The sequence below is a fragment of the Dicentrarchus labrax genome, unplaced genomic scaffold (assembly GCF_905237075.1).
Source record: "Dicentrarchus labrax unplaced genomic scaffold, dlabrax2021, whole genome shotgun sequence".
Lineage (NCBI taxonomy): Eukaryota > Metazoa > Chordata > Actinopteri > Moronidae > Dicentrarchus > Dicentrarchus labrax.
In genome coordinates this window covers 21,730,339-21,749,274 of record NW_026136718.1, presented here as the reverse complement: position 1 = coordinate 21,749,274, position 18,936 = coordinate 21,730,339, and the positions used below count along the sequence as shown (strand labels likewise).

The 18,936-nt window shown below is 42.5% G+C and overlaps 2 protein-coding genes across 3 annotated transcripts; one reads left to right on the top strand and one right to left on the bottom strand.

Moving 5' to 3' along the window:
• The first annotated feature begins 19 nt into the window (after window positions 1–19).
• zyg11 (zyg-11 family member, cell cycle regulator) lies at window positions 20–8,495 on the top strand. 2 transcript variants are annotated; one of them, XM_051377928.1, is made up of 18 exons: window positions 20–490; window positions 578–743; window positions 1,363–1,574; window positions 1,699–2,016; window positions 2,175–2,288; window positions 2,411–2,527; window positions 2,610–2,750; window positions 3,329–3,505; window positions 4,171–4,235; window positions 4,440–4,539; window positions 4,623–4,673; window positions 4,764–4,925; window positions 5,129–5,176; window positions 5,278–5,475; window positions 5,570–5,622; window positions 5,890–5,987; window positions 6,133–6,333; window positions 6,424–8,495. In XM_051377928.1, the coding sequence occupies exons 1-17, from the start codon at window positions 461–463 to the stop codon at window positions 6,321–6,323; spliced, it is 2,241 nt and encodes a 746-aa protein (XP_051233888.1). In that variant the 5' UTR covers window positions 20–460; the 3' UTR covers window positions 6,324–6,333; window positions 6,424–8,495. The 2 variants fall into 2 exon arrangements, with proteins under 2 accessions (XP_051233888.1, XP_051233887.1); XM_051377927.1 differs by having other exon boundaries at window positions 21–490; window positions 6,421–8,495.
• Window positions 8,496–8,503: 8 nt separating this feature from the next.
• echdc2 (enoyl CoA hydratase domain containing 2) lies at window positions 8,504–14,260 on the bottom strand. Its single transcript, XM_051377936.1, has 11 exons — window positions 13,930–14,260; window positions 12,977–13,044; window positions 12,803–12,890; window positions 12,620–12,706; window positions 12,417–12,509; window positions 10,943–10,999; window positions 10,767–10,829; window positions 10,556–10,680; window positions 9,232–9,282; window positions 9,107–9,154; window positions 8,504–8,870 (listed from the first exon to the last, which is right to left on the bottom strand). Exons 1-11 carry the CDS (start codon window positions 14,168–14,170, stop codon window positions 8,793–8,795), a joined length of 999 nt encoding a protein of 332 aa, XP_051233896.1. The 5' UTR covers window positions 14,171–14,260; the 3' UTR covers window positions 8,504–8,792.
• Between the last annotated feature and the right edge of the window lie 4,676 nt (window positions 14,261–18,936).

The following is an 18,936-nucleotide window of genomic DNA, read 5'->3' as shown; positions in this document are numbered from 1 at the left end:
GATGTACTTCCAGTGCTATGACCTTTGTTTACTGTCAGTCTACTCAAAAATAGACATAATTGGCGGCTGTGAACAACTATAACCGCACATTCGTCCCTTGATTCCGAGTTTCGGTCGCTACAGAAATTGTCCACATATTTTTAAACATGAATTCCACCACAGCAGACAGCTTTCGACATTTCTGCGCGGAGAGCGATTTTCCTCAACGGAGACGACGACAAGTGAGCTAGCTAGCTGGTTTCGCCGCTAACGTCCATCGTCTTCTCCTCCGAACACAACGGCAGACTCTCAGACAGGTGAACGCTGCGAGCTCCAACGGCTACCAACGGCTACCAACGGTTACCAACGGCTACCAACGGCTACCAACGGCTAGCGAACAAAAGCAGCCGTTCTCCGTGCTGAGAAATACACCAGTCTCGGCGGCATAAGCTAAAACTAGACGTTGTGTTTATTTTAAACCATGGCCATGGCCAGTAGTTTCCTAAGCACGGTAAGTTCATTTCACACAGCATTTATATGTGTGGTTAGAGATAATGTCGCGTATCGGTAAATGAAATCCCTTTGTTGTTGTTTTCAGGATGATTCCTCTCCGGCGGCTCTGACAGACCTGTGTCTGACCTATGTGAGCCAAAACCTGGAGTGCTTCTGTGTGAAGCGCCCTGATGGCTCCCTGTGCTTCAGAGAGGCTGTACTCTTCCCACAGGAGCTAGCAGACCAGCTGCTGGCCAAGATGGCCACGGAAGGTAAATGTAGACTTCTAAAGACATTTGTGAACAACATTAAGAATACCAGAATGTATAATGCAATACGATACAACAATACTAGTACAAAAAGTGATACTCGATCTTTCGATAACTCGGTAAAAAGAAAGAAAACAAGTACACAAAATACGATTTTTACTTTAAAAAAAGAAGAAGAACAATCTGCACACAGTGAAGACCAGTTGATTTTCTTTCCTGTGGTTTCAAATGTGCAGTTTTGGATTGGAAATATGATTGTTGATTTGTATATTTTTTAAATAGTTTCGGTACATACTACCGAGTGCTAGTATTGTTTTAAACTTGTTGTTTTAAAAAGTATTGATACTTTTCACACTTGATCCTTTTTTTTAGTTTGAATTATTCCAGTTATTACTTGACGAAAATAAAAGCCTGACTGACTTTTAACAGGTTCTGCTATACCCTTTAAATAATAATGATAAAATGTGTGAAATCATTGAGCCACTTTGTCTGGTGGTATGTTGTCATCAGATCTAAAACTCTGCCCTCGGTAAACAGAGGCCGTATTGTGCAAGGATCTTGCTCATTCCTGCATGTACCCTAACCCAAAGGTGAACCTTAACTCTACTTCATTCCACTACAGGGCCGTTGAATGACAGCACAGTGGGTGTATTTCGAAACTGTGAATACCTGCGGCTGAGACGAGCCTGCATCCGTACAGCACGGATCTCTGCAGAGGCCTTCCAGAAAGCCCTCTGCCCTCACAGACTGCTGGAGCTGGATGCTGCCAGGGTCAATGCAGACCTCACTATTCCTGATATTCTACAGGGACTGGCCACCAATAAATATTGTCAGGTAAAGTGACTAAATTTCAGTTTACTTAAAAAAAGAAGAATAAAAAAATCTCCTCCCTTGATATTACAAATTTAAACTTTTATTATTATTAAAACTGTTTGTTTCTTCTGGAAACATCCTGCAGGAGTCCCTCCAGCGACTTGTCTTAACAGGTCTGACCATGTCTTCTCTGGAGGAACCAATCCGATATCGCTTCAGCTCCCTCCAGGGCCTCCGCTCCCTCTCTCTTGCCAACGTAGACTTCTATGACTCTGGGCTTGCAGACGTGTGTTCCCTGCCTCGGCTGGAGAGCCTCGATCTCTCCAACACTTCAGTAACCAATCTGAGCCCACTGCTGGGCCTGAAGGAGCGGCTGCGCTCACTAACACTGCACCAGCTGAAAAGGCTGGAGATGAGCACTGCTCAGCTACTGGGAGTCATAGGCCAGTTGGATGTATTGCAGGTTAGTGGTAGGATGGAGCTGTGTTTCCTCTTCTAAACCTGGTTCTATTTGATTGATTTGCACTGAGAAGAACCTTTTCCCTGTGATTTCATCAACCATGCTTGTTTCTGTTTTAGTAAAAAATACTTATGTGTTTGTGTGAAACCCTGCCTACACAGCACCTGGACATCAGTGATGATAAGCAGTTTACCTCTGACGTGGCTCGTCAACTGCTTGGACAGCCAGGGATCCTGCCTGTTCTTGTTTCCCTGGATGTGTCAGGGAGGAAACAGGTGTGTGTGTGTGTGTGTGTGTGTGTGTGTGTGTGTGTGTGTTCGTGTTTCAGTAACAATGCAAAGACAGCATACAGTCTGTGGAGCCAAGTTGTCATTTCTTACCTGTGTGAATGTTGCAGGTGACAGATGCAGCTGTGAAGGCATTTGTTGAGGAGAGACCAGGGATGACCTTTTTGGGACTTCTGGCCACAGATGCTGGATTTTCTGACTTCCTCTCTGGACAAGGAAATCTGAAGGTAGGTATAGATTGAAAAATAAACGCTGATAACACTGATCATTTAAGTTTGCTACAGTGAACTGTCTTTTGTGTGTAAACAGGTAACAGGAGAAGCCAACGAGACCCAGATCTGTGAGGCCCTGCGTCGCTACAGCGAGAGGGAAGCTTTTGTGAGAGAAGCTCTGTTTCATCTGTTCAGCCTGACCCACGTCATGGAGAAACCGAGGCCTGACATCCTTAAAGTAAACTCACATTTTTCTACTGGGAAACTAAGTAATTTAGCTCTTTCAATGAAAGGACCAGTGTGTAGGGTTTGGTCGAAGATTGCAACTCATTCATCTCCCCCCCTTACAACTGAGATAAACCAACGGTGGCCACTAAACATGCGAAAAACATGAACAGCCCTATCTAGAACTAGTGTTTCATTTGTCCCTTCTGGGCTACTGTAGAAAGATTGCAGTTCAACTCCATCTGTAGATAAAAACAGTTCATTCTAAGGCAACGAAAACATGTTGATTCTTATTTTCAGGTGATTTTACACTAATATATCAGTGAAAATATATATATGTGTGTGTATATATATAGTAGATAGATCCACCTAAATGTTACACCCTTGATCTTTTTTAAGACAGAATTTGTTTTTCCTTCTCTCGGTGTAAACAATGTACATTATCATATTATTTGTTATTATTATTATTATTATATTGTATTATCATGCTTACGCAATACATATAATGTTATATCCAAACCACATTTATGTGTTAAGCAATGGAGTGTCACATTTCTTGCTCCACCTCCTTCTTCTCTTGTTTTATTGTAGCTGGTAGTTTTGGGCATGAGGAATCACCCTGCCACACTGAACGTCCAGCTGGCAGCCAGTGCCTGTGTGTTCAACCTGACGAAGCAGGACCTGGCAGCGGGAATGCCAGTGCGACTGTTGAGTACCGTCACTCAGCTCCTGCTGGAGGCCATGAGGACATTCCCCAACCACCAGCAGGTAGCTCCATGTCTGTCCTAGTCCTAGGCATTCACAGTTCACCAGTACAGGAAACTTTTAGAAAAGAAACCAACGATACAGGTCTTAGTGAGTCACCAGTTTCCATCAGTGATGGACCAGCCAAGCCAGTTTCTTTTTTTTTAAGGCAGGGCTAACAATTGAAGCTGAGCTACAACCTCCCCCTTCACCTGTTAATGCAATTCTAAATTAAATTGAAGGAAATCTTGTTATTTTTTTGAAACTGATTTAAACATTTTAATATTGAACCTGCTATGTACTTTACAGAACACAAAAAAAGCAGAACAAAATCAAATAAAATGGTAATAGCATAGCAGCTCATTGTAAAAGACACCATAATAAAGAAAATCTTTAAGTTTGGAAAGTATTAAGATTATGTTCACACTACAGACTTTCTCAGTTCAGATGATATTTTTCGGTCAGAACAAGTCATTGTGGAAAGTGACATGTACACTATCTGTATTTAATCTATAAATGTTGTTCAATACAATGGGTACAATGAAAACTGCACATATAATGTTACCTTTTTTACAATTACAGACCTAAAGTGAGACAAAATAATGAAACCGTATAACACAATGTGAAGCGAAAAGTACATTAACAGATTGTTTCTGGACTGACGCCTGTTATGGTTTCTCTGTCTATAGCTGCAGAAGAATTGCCTGCTGTCTCTGTGCAGTGATCGCATTTTACAGGAGGTTCCATTCAACAGGTGAGAAATACAAATTTTACTATCATTTTTTCTAATATTGTACTTTTGAAATGGCTACAAAGAAAAAAAAAAAAAAAAAGGACTAATTATATATAAAGGGTTAAAAAAGTAAATGTGTGTCAGTGGAAGCAAAGCAGGAAACCAAAATAAAGGTGTCAAAGATGTACTGTGTTAGAAATGTTTTGCTTCTTTTCTGTTTGTAAGGTTTGAAGCTGCCAAACTAGTGATGCAGTGGCTCTGCAACCACGAAGACCAGAACATGCAGAGGATGGCCGTGGCTATCATTTCCATACTGGCTGCTAAGGTATATGTTGTTTTGTGTTATTCATGCATACTCAACACATTTGCCAGGTTATTCCTAATCTCATAGACACTTCCTTTTCCCAGTTGTCCACAGAGCAGACGGCTCAACTGGGAGCAGAGTTGTTCATAGTGAAGGTAAGCTTCAAATCTCAGCTCTGGTCTCTTCCACCTTTAGTCATTTAAAATGTAAATTTTCATAGCAAATGTTCTCTCTCCCCCCTGCAGCAACTGCTCCACATTGTGCGTCAGAAGGCTACTCAGGGCATGGTGGACGCCACCCTCAAATTTACACTGAGCGCTCTCTGGAACCTCACTGACGAATCACCAACAACCTGCCGCCATTTTATTGAGAACCAGGGCCTGGACCTGTTTATTAAAGTTCTGGAGGTACACAGAAATGTCAATATGTACATGTGAATTAACAGCAAGCAAGAAAACAACCCAGAGCAGATTACCATACTAGTTAATCATCATGCTTCATCACGTGTTGCTCTGTATAAGTATGTATGCCTTTAGGGCAGGCTGACTCACTGTTGTTTTGTTCTTTCCATTCCTCCCTCTCCTCCCCCACTCCCACCAACCCTCTGCAGTCCTTTCCCAATGAGTCTTCTATTCAGCAGAAGGTTCTCGGTCTGCTGGTAAGTTTACTGCTCTCTTATTACCCTTCAGAAAAAGAGAATATTGAATAAAATTGCAACATTAAGACATCATTATTCCCTCGTCACCTTTTGTTGTGTAGAACAACATAGCAGAGGTCGGGGAGCTGCATGGAGAGCTGATGGTGCAGGGGTTCTTGGACCACATCAGCACTCTGCTGCACAGCCCAGAGGTGGAGGTTAGCTACTTCGCCGCAGGCATCCTTGCACATCTGACATCACGAGGAGAGGAAGCCTGGACTCTCAGCCCGGACCTTCGGTCCTCACTGCTGGAGCAACTGGTAGGAATCAGCAACTACTCATAATTAATAATTAATCCACATGCGCATTATTTTGAAAAGTAGTTTGAGTCTTTGCATGTGTGTGTCTCCCCAGCATGCTGTCATCATGAAATGGCCCCCGCCAGAGTGTGAAATGGTGGCATACAGGTGAGATGCAGCCACTCTTCAGTAATAATAAAGCAGGATTTTATGATTTGAACCTGATTCAGCAGTTAATTGTGACAATTTGACCGCTCATAACCTGTGACAAAAATGTAATGATTTCATACAGTATTAAAAACCATCCATACCATACCTATCCATTTGAAGAGAACCTTGAAAACCAGTCTGTAAAAATGTTCTTTACATTTGAGCTTTATGCTTTTATGTTTGTGTGTGATACTAAACAAATCCTTATTGTCTCTCATTCTGTAGGTCATTTAACCCCTTCTTTCCCCTATTGGAGTGCTTTCACACCCCTGGCGTCCAGCTGTGGGCGGCCTGGGCCATGCAACATGTGTGCAGCAAGAACGGTGAGACACAGATGCATGCACACACAAAACCAAATGTTATTCTTGTTTTAAACAAATCATTTACTGACATCTGTTCAGGCAGTTACTTATTCACCTACCCAAATCACTGACAGATTTGATATTGTATTACCCCGTGCTTCCACAGCCGCTCGCTACTGCAGCATGTTGTTGGAGGAGGGCGGCCTGCAGCAGCTTGAGCTCGTTCATACACACCCGCAGACCCACAGGGATGTCAAACTGTTGGCTAAGAGCATTCTGGAGAGCCTGCAGAACCACAGAGCCCGCACCGGCCAGCCTGCACAAACACAGACAAATCGCCGTCTGCCGCCACAATAACCTCACAGAGGTAAAGACTCGCACACCAGTGGTTGTTTTGCTGTATATCACTCACAGTGGCTGGAGATTTACCATTCTTCTGTATTTTCTCTTTCAGAAGATGAGGCTCTCTGACCAAGAGGAAGACATAAGCTAGATCCCACCACAGGGGGGATTTTGTGTGTGTGTGTGTGTGTGCGTATGTATGTATACGTATCCCACGCACAAACACACTTCAAGAAACCATAGGAAGTAAATATTAAAGGACAAAGACTACGCATTTCTTTGCACACACACACTTACTTTATTTATTTTCTTTGTGTTTGTTTCCAGACAAAAAAAAATATTTCTGTGTGCAATCTTGTGATAAAAAATTAAATTATTAGAGGAATTGTCGGTCAGTTAAGCTCAAATCTCAACATGAGGTTTTTGTGCGCTCGCTCTTGTTAGTCTGACATTGGCGTCATTATGATTTTCAAACCAAAAAACGTGCACACATACAACTATGAAACCCGAAAAAGCTCCGCTGGGGGTCAACTGCGAGCCGGCTCCTCTATGTTACTGAGGGCTCTGGTTTTCCGAATTGGTCGATTTTTAGCGAATTAAATATACGCATGATGCTGCTGTGAGCTCAAGCATGTTGGATTTTGTCTGAATTGCTTGTGCTGTTCATTTTAGGAATGCCTGCTTGTTTGTTTTATAGAAGTGTTCTGCTCACTCAAAACCACGCTTCTGGGTCCACAATACTGCTGTTGCGCTCCTCTTTATTTAGTCTTTTTATCGGATAACGCCTTGATTTGATGTGACACTTGCCAAGGGTGTGTTCAGTGAGTTCAAATGTTACAAACTTTAAAGATGAAAACCTAAATTCTAGAGAAGTTATATCTATTTGAGAAGCTCCAGTGCATTTTATTTCCTTAACATTTGGCAGCCCTAAATGAATCGTATATCCGTGGCAAAACCAGCAGCACTGTAAATCAGATGATCCAGAGTAGAATTCACATGATTAAGTTGAAATTATATCATAAATTGTCGGTTAAAGTGCCAAAATGCTCTCTGGCCACAAATGGCAATAATGATATGGTCAGTATTATCATGGTGGATGTACATTGAGCAACAGCGGTTTTCTCTTTGAGAGACGTGTGTATATATCGGTATGTTGGCTCTGCTTCCCAATGCGTGTCTTAAAGACAGGCAGCACTTGGGTGTGAGCATGTGTGTATGTACATCAGTACGAGTAGCTGCATCTTAAAGAGTGTTTGTAATTTGTACATAATAGAAAATAAGAGAGGAATATTAGCTGTTTTTGTGCAGGACGGGTTCAATTTGTTGCATGGAAATTATTATACAGTCTGTTCCGTTGTTTGTTTATCTGATTAAGAACAAAGGAGGGGTGAACAGAGAACATACACTGTTTACCTGGAGGAGAGAGACCGGGGGTGTTATCAGAAATATTTAAGGGTATTTTTCTGTTCTGAAACGACTGGCCATATGACATTAGTATCCACCAGGAAGCCATTTTATCAGGTATGCTTCTGCTGTCCAGAGAAGCCTCCATTTGCTGTTGCCCACATTTTTCTGCTTCATCTGAGGTCCTGATTCTCATTAAGGCCCTGTCATCAATCTCTATGCAATCAAAACTAATGTCAAATCCTTGATACAAAAGTGATGACTCTTTAAAAAAATGAATCTTTTTTGAGGCTTCGGCAGGAAAAACGTCACAGGTCACAAGACTTGTACAGATAACTTTTATGTTGAAAATAAAATAAAGATAATATATTGGGCTACTAAATGGTACTCTATAACGGCTGTCAGCAAAACATACATCACCTCATCTGCTCAGTGAATTATGGCCTTATTGTTTTCTGTAAATCATTTGTTGTTGTATGAGCTTGCTAATTATGCATGTGTCCTGAGCCGACCTCATCAGCTTTAACAAGGGCAAAGAGCAGCAGACGACACAGAATCTGTTTTTGTATTTTTCTGTTGCTCCTGATAATGTCGGCTTGTTTAGTTGAGCCCCTGAACATCGCCACTGGAATTAAGGCCAGTTCAATTTTTCCCAAGAATTTAAATCAGATGAAACATCCAAAAAGTCAAGATACTGTATGTCTGCTATGACCGTGCCATGTTGCTGCTGAGAGTCAAGTTTTCAAGTTTGGAAATAAAGAATGTACATTCCCATAAACTGGAGACGATGCTCACGTTACCTCTTTATTCCAAAGATGAGCTTTACACCACATGGTGCATGGAACGTGTGAATAAAACAGAATAAACCTTCACATGAAAACCACCTTCAGTCAGTCTCATCCTGGATGTCACTAACAGTCAATGAGAACTCACGCTGACCCTAACTAATGTATCGACACGGCAGGGATGTACACACACAATCAATGGGAGTTAATTGCCTATCAAACATGAGGTTTTAGAGAGCAGTGTATCTGTGTGGGCACGTCTGTGTGAGAGAGAAATTCAATAGCTTGCAAGAGTTTATTCCCCAGTGTATCGCGGGGGTCTCTTCTCTATAAAGGCAGCCATACCCTCCTGTCTGTCCCGCGTGGGGATGACCTGAAAAGAGAAGGCAAGGGTTGGAGCAGACGATCTGACTACAGGCAGCCTCAGAGGGTTTCACAAACGTCAGGGATTGAGCTTCAAAGCTGAGCCCAGTGCACTGCTTATACTGATCATTTTATGGGTAACAAAGCGTCAGTGTCTTGGGTTTCGGTTAAAACACAAAGTCAGACTCACAGCAATTGTGCAAAATTATAATATAGTATTTTCAAAACATTAAATTAAAGTCTTACCCGGGCATAACACATCCTCTCTATTGCCATTGCTGAACCAATGTCAACCTGGAAGAGACACATTTCAGTCACTACTATCACTGATGTACATGTAAGGAAATAAAAACTATGAATCATGAAGGTACCTCGATGCCTCTGTTCATTGCCTCTTTTGCCATCCGCACAGCAATAGGACCCTGGGCAACAGAAATGAAAGAGTTAGATGCTGTGGGAATGATTAAGACACGATACATATTGACTGTTAAAGCCGTCCCCATGGAAGTTCAATTTGTCGGCCATGAGACATAGAGGAGGAACCAAAAAGAACACTGAAAACATACTTAAAGGTGAACAACAATTTGCTCGTCATGAGTAGTACGACTGAGCCTGTGAGAACAGTTGTATTGTGTATTCTGTGGAGGAGCTTTGTCAAATCTAGAAAAAATAACCCTGATGATGTCATGGTGATGTCATAAGTGTTATCTGGGCTTGAGCTTGGAGATTTACAACAGGAACCCTTCATTACAAACTGGGGGCATGGGGTTTGAAAGATGTGGATGTTTACAGGGCAGGGAGGGTCTAATGAAAGACAGACAATATGCATTATGGGAAACATAGGATGGAGTGTTTTGGGGATTTTTAAGTACAAAAATCTGGATTTCTTGGCCTGTGTAGCACAGATTCTCTTACAAATCATCAATCTCAGGAGTACCAAATTAAACAGTGCTCAAATTCAACTGTAAGGACTTTCAACAGTCGATTGAATAGGTACTGTCCCGATACCAAAATGAGCAACATTATATCATACGACAGTGTTTACATACATGTCACGGCCGGAAAGACTTTTGATTCTGCAAACTCTCTATTCGTTTCCACCCAGTTTTAGCAAGAAAAGCTGGGACAAAGTCCTCCGTCTCTATTGAGCAAAGTATTGTGAGAGAAGCTTCCCTCATACAATTTCACAGGAAGCCACAACACTAATAGAAAAATCTGAGGGCTCGTAGAGCTTATTATCTCCTCCACCCTTCCTCACTTTCATTCAATGCAAACTCCTGTCAATCATTCAATCCACACCAACACAAGCATGTGTTGCTTAATATGTGTGTGTGTGTGTGTGTGTGTGTGTGTGTGTGTGTGTGTGTGTGTGTGTGTGTGTGTGTCTCTGTGTGTCTTGCAATTTGTGGTCCATTTCTCCACTTGACTGCCACTCTGGCCCTGCCAACTGCGGACATCTGAACTGGAGTGAAAGAAATTCAGAGCGACAGAGGCCTGGAGAGAGGGAAGAGAGGAGGGAGAGGAGGGGGAAGGTGGGAAGACAACACCAGGAAGACAGAAAGGCAGAATGAAAAGAGGCGAACAAGAAAGCAGAGAGAGAAGCAGGGAGGAAGAGTGTGCACCTTGCCTGGAGGAGAAACAATGCATCAGTGTCTGAGCTGTAGCAGAGAGGTAAAAGTGTGTTTGTATTCTAACCTGGGGCAGTATCTCTCGGGCCAGGCTGAGTGCCTCTCTGTAGGCAGCGTCTCCTGTCTGGTTCTGTTCTACAGCTCTGTTTACGAGCCCCATCTCCAGGGCCGCCTGCCCTCCCACACGCCTACCTGATAACAGACAGACGAGAGAGAGAGAGAGAGTGAACGATAAGCATCCCGTGTCTAGCAACATGTCAGCCTTTCTGTAATACCACCTGTGAAGATGAGCTCTTTGGCCAGAGTCATGCCGATCATCCGTGGCAGCCGCTGACTGCCCCCTGCAGGACAAACCACCTCAAGGTCAACTTCTGTACAGCTGCCTCATCTCGCCACTTACACACTCAGTCCTCTGCAAGATCATTATTTTGGTGTGACCTCTGTTTAGTCTTACCCGCCCCTGGGAGCAGCCCCCGTGTCGTCTCAATCAGACCCATCTGTGCGGAATATGCTGAAACACACACAAACACAGAGGACAGTTGAAGGTTGCTGGTGCTGCTGAGTGCCATTAAGCAGGGGAGGGCGCAAAGTCTGACTGATGCCTCTGTCAGAGCAATAGACGCAAACACCTGCTCACCTAGGTCGTCGGCGCTCAGCCAATCACTGAGCTGCCACGACTGATTTGACCAATCGCATGTAGATTCAGTTACGTGAACAGCTGGGCAGATGTGTCTGGCCTCACCAGCTATCATTAGTCCCTGAGCTCAGCAGGCAGATCATTAATGCTGGGAGGTAACCACATATCTCCAAATGTCAGCCTCTCAGGAGCTACTGCAGATTTGTTGTTGACCGCTGAGCATTTCTATAGTGTATTTTATAAAATAGTTCAAAAGCTTAACCTGTATTCTGTACAGGCCTGTTCCAGTTCTTCATGGAAGATACAGTATATGATCATTATACTGAGTGAAATATGAATAGGGAAGACTGTTGATGGCTGCACCATTTCATCAAATGGAAATATTATATATGTCTTGTGCATTATCTTACACATGAAGTGTTTCCTCAGTTAAATAGATTTTTTTAACCAAATGAAAATTAGAAAGTCTCATTTAACTGACAGTTATGTTCATAATTGATTAATCTGATGATTATTTTTATTACATTGTCTACTAAATTCCCGAAAATAGTGAAAATGCCACAGATGAAGGTGGCATTTTTAATTATCAAAATAGTTCTGTCGATCAACTAATCGATTAATGGATATTTTTGCAGTCTGCCCATGTTTATGAATACAAATTGTGTTCTCACAAACAACTTACGAACAAATACACATTACGAAGATAAAATTAAGGTTTTTAATGACCTTGTAAAACTCTTTTTTATGATTTATTTTGATTTATTTATTTAATATTTAATATCTACTACGGCTCCCTAATCACAGATCGTGTCTATGAGCTGTGAGAAGTCCAACAATTGATTGTTTCATTTGAATAGGTTTTAGAGTCCTGAAGAGACACAATTCTCCAAAGTTTGTGTAGCAGGAGTTTTTCTTCTTCTTCTTCTTCTTCTTCTTCTTCTTTCCTTACTTGTTTATCATCTTGTGACCCTGCAGAATATTCCTTGTGATCCCTTGGGGAGTCTCAATGCCCAGGTTGACAACCACTGCTTTAATCTACACTGATGGGATAAGGGAGTTGTCAGTCTAGAAAATGGCCCTAAGTGGGTGCTGCTATCCTCCACCATCCTGTTTACACTCAACCACTGATCTAACATGACTGGTTTAGTGACAGCTGTGAAGAGTACATGACATCCCCTCTCATACCCCATTTACATCACCTTAAGGAAGGAAAGAAGAATGTTAAATGTACTCGAGTGTGATGCCGACTCATCCAGCTCAGGGTTAATAGGTGAAGGTTCAGGTCACTCACCAGCAGTGCGGAGGTCACAGGCCAAAGCCAACTCCAACCCACCGCCCAGGGCAACGCCGTCCATCGCTGCGATGGTCGGCATTGGCAACAATGCTGCCAGAGCATCACAAGAAGAAAGTTCTTATATGCATATTGTACACTCTCAGGGCCTGGCTTTTGTGAAATATCTGCTCACTCTCAACATAATATCTTCTCTTTCTTACCTATCTGAGTCATGAGGGATCGCAGCCCGTGAACAAACAGATCAGACTCAGTGTCGTTCATGAGAGCTCTCTCTTTCAGGTCTGCACCTGTATGTATACAAAGTAACATACACCATCACACGTCATTTTCACTGGCTTTAATCACTAATCCAGTGGCCACGCAGGTTTCATGTGTTCACTCACCTGCACAGAAAACACCTGGCACTAAACTCCTGAAGACAACCACACGAACTGCTGAGTCATTGGACAGAGTGGACAGCAGCTCTCTCATCTGCACACATGGGACACAGCGTCTCAGTCAGAGTGTGTGTGCATGTGTGTGTGAGTGTGAGAGTGGTGACATAGAGGTATGCTCACCTGTGACACAAACACATGGCCCAGAGCGTTTCTTGCCTTGAGTCGGCACATCAACACCTCCACTATCCCTGAGAGAGAGAGAGGGCAGCAACTAACTGTTCTTTAGTTTGACTGCTATCAATCAAACAATCAAAACTTAAGTTTATTAATGTCAGCACTTCATGTTTCCCTAAATAAATTTGAAAAGACAACGATAGCATATTTCATGATTATGACTTAGAAAGATGTAATTACTTAACAGTAATAAATCAACACTGATTATATAAGTGAAACGATTAATCTATTAACTGATTAATCAATCGACAGAAAAATTATCTGGATTATCAATTGATAATATGTCAAATTCAAAGCATGCAAGAAAAAGAGCTTATAATGTAACTGATTAAATATCTTTGGGTTATAAAATATTTGGGGTTCTAGGAATCTGATGTCAGCATCATTTTTTCACTATTTCCTGATGATTAATCAACAAATAAAGAAACGAGTCCGTAGATTAATCAATAAAAAAATAATGAAAAAGACTTTACAACTTTATATATATTTACCTTAAGTTGCATCTATTCATTTATTTACTTGGCAATAATGGGCTTCCATAAAGTCAGAACGTTACCATGATACATGATCTAATGTAGAAACTGGTCGAGATTCCTGACCAGAGACTCATTTGTAGAATTATGATTTTTGTCTGCACGACTTCCTTCCTCATGAATCAAACCCCAATATAGTAACTTTCCATAAATACCAGCACCTGTGGGAATATAGCATGTTCTTCCTCAGCGAGTAAGGAAGTCTAATAGACATATCTGTGCAGTTACAGCACAGACAAAGGCTTTTGTAGTATCTGATGGATGACTGGAAGCTGCCTGTCGGAGTGGGTATGTTTACAGTATGGCGAGTTTGTCTGTGTGGACTTGAACAATGTTGAATCACATATGGCCTAAGTGTGTCCCTACCATCGTCTTCTCCCTCTAACCGCTTTAAATCCACCTCTACTGGACCTTCCGCCTCCGTGTGCTGCCTGCGGCTGTGTGCGCGACTGTTCGCCGTCAGAGGGCAACCGCCCCCGGCCAGCAGTCGCGCTCCGTCCCGGTGAACCAGACAGGTATTTCTGCCGTGCTTTTCCCGCATAATCACACCCAGCCACCGCCTCGGAGAGCACCTGGGCCCTGCGAGTCTGCGAAAGAGGGCTGACATGCTTGCTGTTCCTTTGCTGGTCAGTTTTCAAAAGCAGGAAGAAGGCCAGGAAAGTAGCAGGAAGTTTGGTGCAGGTGTCTTCCTGTGAGAGGAGGGACTTGGCTGCTTCTGACTTTACTTTCAAAGTACTCCAATGTTGAAGTAATTTTGTTTCTGTGTAGTATTTGGTAAAAGGGGACTTTTTTGCACCAGTCACTATTTCACTCAGCAAGACTGAGAAGAAGTGAAACATTGTGAAATATTGTGAAAGTTAATTTTGTTCCTCATTGTGTTCCTCCTCTACACACACACACACACACACACACACACACAGTGTCCTCCACATACAGTCCCCCAGCCTTGTGTCCTGTCTCTGGAGTGTCCGGTCTTTGGCCAGACAAAGCAGGTTGTTGAGGTAAGGTTTTCCGTCAGGCTGCCCATGTCTAGTCTGACCATGCATTATTGAGCAGGTCTTTACAGGTTATGCAATTACACAGTCAGACAGTGACTCTGATGGCACAACAGTCTGAACAGAGGGAGCCAGGTCTATGTGTGTGTGTGTGTGTGTGTGTGTCTGTGTGTCTGTGTCTGTGTGTCCACGTGCATGGGTTTCATACATTGTAATAGAAATGGACCTTTTGTGAAATATTACAAAGTTATTTTAGCATTCAGGTGCATCAGATTACACTTATATGGATCAGATGTCTTCCCTTCTGCTATACCGAGCACATTTTTATTGTCCATTTTATTGCTGTCTGGCTTTGTTGACTCTTCTTAATTAACATGGATGCGAGTGACTCTGAGCAGTGAATCATATTAATTTGTAACTGAGATGTAAAATTTATCATAACTGTAGAGTGCAGGTGGCTGTTTGCTGCAGGATGTTGGGTCAGGAGGGTCCGGCAGGATTAAGCTGGTAAAGTGCAACTGAAACTGTAAACATCAATGAATAGAAACACATTAAACACACACGTTTGATAAAACAGAAAGAGACAACGGCCTGACAAGGCGCCATTTGAGAGGGAAAGAGAGATCACTCAGATTTGCGTCATCTGTTGGGTTTCTAAGGTTCTGGTTTGGATGGGATCAGGGTGTTCAGATTTGATGTCTGCCAGGTGTGTGTTCCTCTTCTCATGTGTACGTGCCTTGAGATGGAAAACTGATGGTAGATGACACTCGCCCTTTAAGTGCGAGGACAGAAACTGAGCCTGATGGACTGTGACGGACACAGTGGGTCTGTCCCCGGATGGGACACGCAGGTTGGACATACACACACACAAACACACAGGCCATGGTTGTCATTAATGTCGTCAAAAAGGACAGAGGAGAAGAGAGGAGATGTTTCATCCAGTGTGTCTCCTTCCTCCCTCCACCTTTCTGTAAGTCCTGCCTGTAGCAGTTTCCTGGCTTCAACTGGACAGATTTACATCCCCCTCCTGCTAACAAACATCTTGGGCACAGCACACTTCAGCTGATGCCTACTACAGAGAATTTCCCCTCCAATCCTGCAGGGGTCAGCCTTGTATCAGAGGGATGATTGGAGGAGTGACTCTATCCTGTTGCTCCTCTGCTCCTTTTGATTGCTAGTGCAGTCAACTCCAGTTTTTCACTATATTCACTGTCCTTTTCCAACAAACGGTCCTTCTTCTTCCCTCTCCTCCCATCAGAGCCTGGAGGTGACACGAGCAGGGGACATAGTCGTGAGTAGACTGCCGCAGACAGCCCTCCAGCCTCAACCTCGCCAAAGCCCGGAGCTGGGTTCGGGCAGGGAGGCCTGTGACGGGGGCACGAGGCCGGGCATGAGTCAGAGGGAGTGAGTGGCGTCCTGTTACTGGAGCTGTCTGTCAAGAGCGAGACAGCACAGTGTTCTTCTCAGGGCATTTACAGTGTGTTTGACCTTTGTGTCTGACGTTTTATCACACAGATATACTGTAATACTTACACACATTGTTCTCTTTCTTTACATTCATGGAGTATGAAAAAACAACAAACAATCACTGTTGCTGTCATGTATTTCTGTGGTAAGTGTGTACGAGTGTTTGTTGTTGGATGGAGTAGTGATGGAGATGAAGAATATGGGGAGAAGATGTTTGTTTGGGGTGATACAGATTTGTGTGTGTGTGTGTGTTTGTTTGTGTGTGAAGAAGCAGGACTTGGGGGCTGCCATTATGTGAGCACATTAACTTCACTAAAGTGCACAGAAGCTGGGTGGAGTGGATTAATACGCTCTGCTGATACTGCAGAACCAACGGCCATCAAAGACGCAATAGGAAAAGCCAATTAAGATGTGGACTCTGGTGTGGTGCCCTTATTGATCTATTACTGATCAAAACTAATGCGCCACAATTGTACATATTAAAGGATAGCCCTGGTGCTTTTCTATAACACAGGGTCAGAAAGTCAGAAACTATTAAGAGTTGGACTAACACATCCCGGTTTGGCTCTTTTCATGGGATTTGGTGACAATATCAAATATTTTCTGTATATCAGCCGGCTTATCCTTTAAGATATGTTCATGTATTGTTATGTTAAAGTTAATTCTCCATGCTTGTATTTGAACAATTTCAGATTTCAGTTTTCTGTATAGTAGTACTGAGGCATACAGGCATTATACACACCCACACACAAATGTGCCATGCAGTACAGAGGCAGTCAGAGTGACGGATCGCACGCTTGGTTCAATTACATTAGAATGATGGAGTTGGTTATGTGCTGGAAAAAGAGCCCCAGACTTACAGCCTGAAAGATAGTGGAGCAAGATGGGAGAAGAGTTATGACCAGACTGAGTGACGGGGAGAGAAAGGGAAAGAGGAGTTATAGCTACAACTGGAAGAAGAGAAAGGGGCAGAGCTCAGACTGCATCCAAAATAATCTACTGGTGTGAAAAACTTTTACTTGTCATTATTTAGTCCAAAGAGAAACTAAAAGATTGTGAAGAGATGGGTGTGAAGCAAAGGTGAGTAACACCTCTGATGGCAGGGGTGGCCCCTCAGGTTGGGGATCAGATCGGCTGTCTGGCAGTTGACAGCTGACACTGCATACATCCTTATTAAAAAATAAGGATGTTTCACGCTGGCACACACACACACACACACACACACACACACACACACACAAAACATACATCCACGAGCACACTGTCACAAAGGAAGGGAACATCCATGCAGACGAGTATGACACATACCCATGTACTGCACACACATACATACAGCACAAGACCTCAAAATATCATGTGTCCGTGACACACACAACTGTAGAAGCTCACACACACACACACACACACACACATACGTGCACGTGGGTATACACAAGCGCCTGTGAAAGCTGACACCGTTTGGAGCAGTGAGGGAGGAAAGTTACATTAATGATTCTGATCGCCAGGCTTTACCAAGGCGGTTATCTGCGAACACGATCCAGCAGGGCCATTTAAACAGCAAGGCCTTGACATAGGGAGCAGACAGGCTGGGCAGAAAGCACCACTGATCAAATAGGCCCATTTTCCTCCAGGCTGCTCTGCACTCAGCGGAGAGTTCCTTCAATAATGATATATCAGATTGAAGATAGACATCCATGTCTGACCAAAACTGCTCTGAAATGAAAAGCTGAGCAAAGGGCTGTCAGCATCAAAGTGGTCATTTTCTCACAATTAGCATATTATCCAGTCGCTCTGTCCAATGATTTAGCTGTCATGACAGTTTCATTTTCTTTATTATCTCGGGATGGCAATGTCAGTCTGTCTGTCTGTCCTCCTCCAGACTGCAATATCTCAACAACTATTGGATGGGTTGTCATGAAATTTGGTACAAAATCAAAAATTCCCTGAGAGAATAAATCCTACGGACTTCGGTGATCTGGATATACTGACAGTGGATCCAGACTATTCCTCTATTGCCACCATGGGGTTGATATTTTAGTTTTTTTGTGAAATGTTTCAACATCTATTAGATGGATCACCTTAAAATATGGTGCAGATATTCATGTTCTCCTCACAATGATTTGTAATAACTAACTGATCCTTTGATATTCCCATCAGCCTTAGCTATACATTGTGTTTTGGGGTAATTAGCCTATTAAATGTTAGCATACTAATATGCTGAACATGGTAAACATTACATCTGCTAAATTATCAGCATGTTTTTTCGGCATTGTAACTAATTAGCAATTAGGTCAAAGAACAGTTGTAGACTCTTAGACTAAAATGTTTTTAGGTTACAAATTTCATATTATTAGCTTACTCTGTTTGTTTATGATTAACAGGCCCAGAATCCTACATTGGACAATAACTTTTTCTGCTTGTGAACCCCTAATATGAAGCCAAGCGTGACAGTTTGCTTGTCAGTAAGTTGTGACAAGCAAACTGAGTCTTCACTTGAAGACTTATTTTCCCTTCTCAGATTGTAACAATGAACAACAATTAAACTTCATTGCGTGGCAGAACGTTTTTATTATTTCCTACCCTGATAATGATGAAATAACCCCTTGAAATCAACAACTTATATGAGCCCAGACCCCAGGTAAACTACTGCATTAAAGGTGGGGAAATACGCAATCTCATTCCTGTACACTAAATATGAAGCTAGAGCTTAGCACAAATACTGGAGACTGAGGTAAACCACAAGCAAAAATCAAGTTATATAACCTCCTTAAAACATCAAATTGTCATTTTTATACTTTTGTTTTTGTAGCCTACAGATTAAAGCTGCAGTATATGAAAAAAATATTTTTATAAACGTTACCTACTGCAGCTTTAAATAAATTAAGATTTATAACCAGGTTCGGGAACAAAG

Excerpts from the sequence above, each read along its gene's own strand:
- zyg11 (XM_051377928.1), top strand. The coding sequence starts at position 461 with ATGGCCATGGCCAGTAGTTTCCTAAGCACG. Across the intron at positions 4,236-4,439 it reads CAGGAGGTTCCATTCAACAG|GTTTGAAGCTGCCAAACTAG; the intron begins GTGAGAAATACA and ends TCTGTTTGTAAG. Across the intron at positions 5,476-5,569 it reads CCTCACTGCTGGAGCAACTG|CATGCTGTCATCATGAAATG; the intron begins GTAGGAATCAGC and ends GTGTCTCCCCAG.
- echdc2 (XM_051377936.1), bottom strand. The coding sequence starts at position 14,170 with ATGTCAGCCCTCTTTCGCAGACTCGCAGGGCCCAGGTGCTCTCCGAGG. Across the intron at positions 13,045-13,929 it reads GTTAGAGGGAGAAGACGATG|GGATAGTGGAGGTGTTGATG; the intron begins GTAGGGACACAC and ends TCTCTCTCTCAG. Across the intron at positions 9,283-10,555 it reads CCCGAGAGATACTGCCCCAG|GGTCCTATTGCTGTGCGGAT; the intron begins GTTAGAATACAA and ends TCTGTTGCCCAG.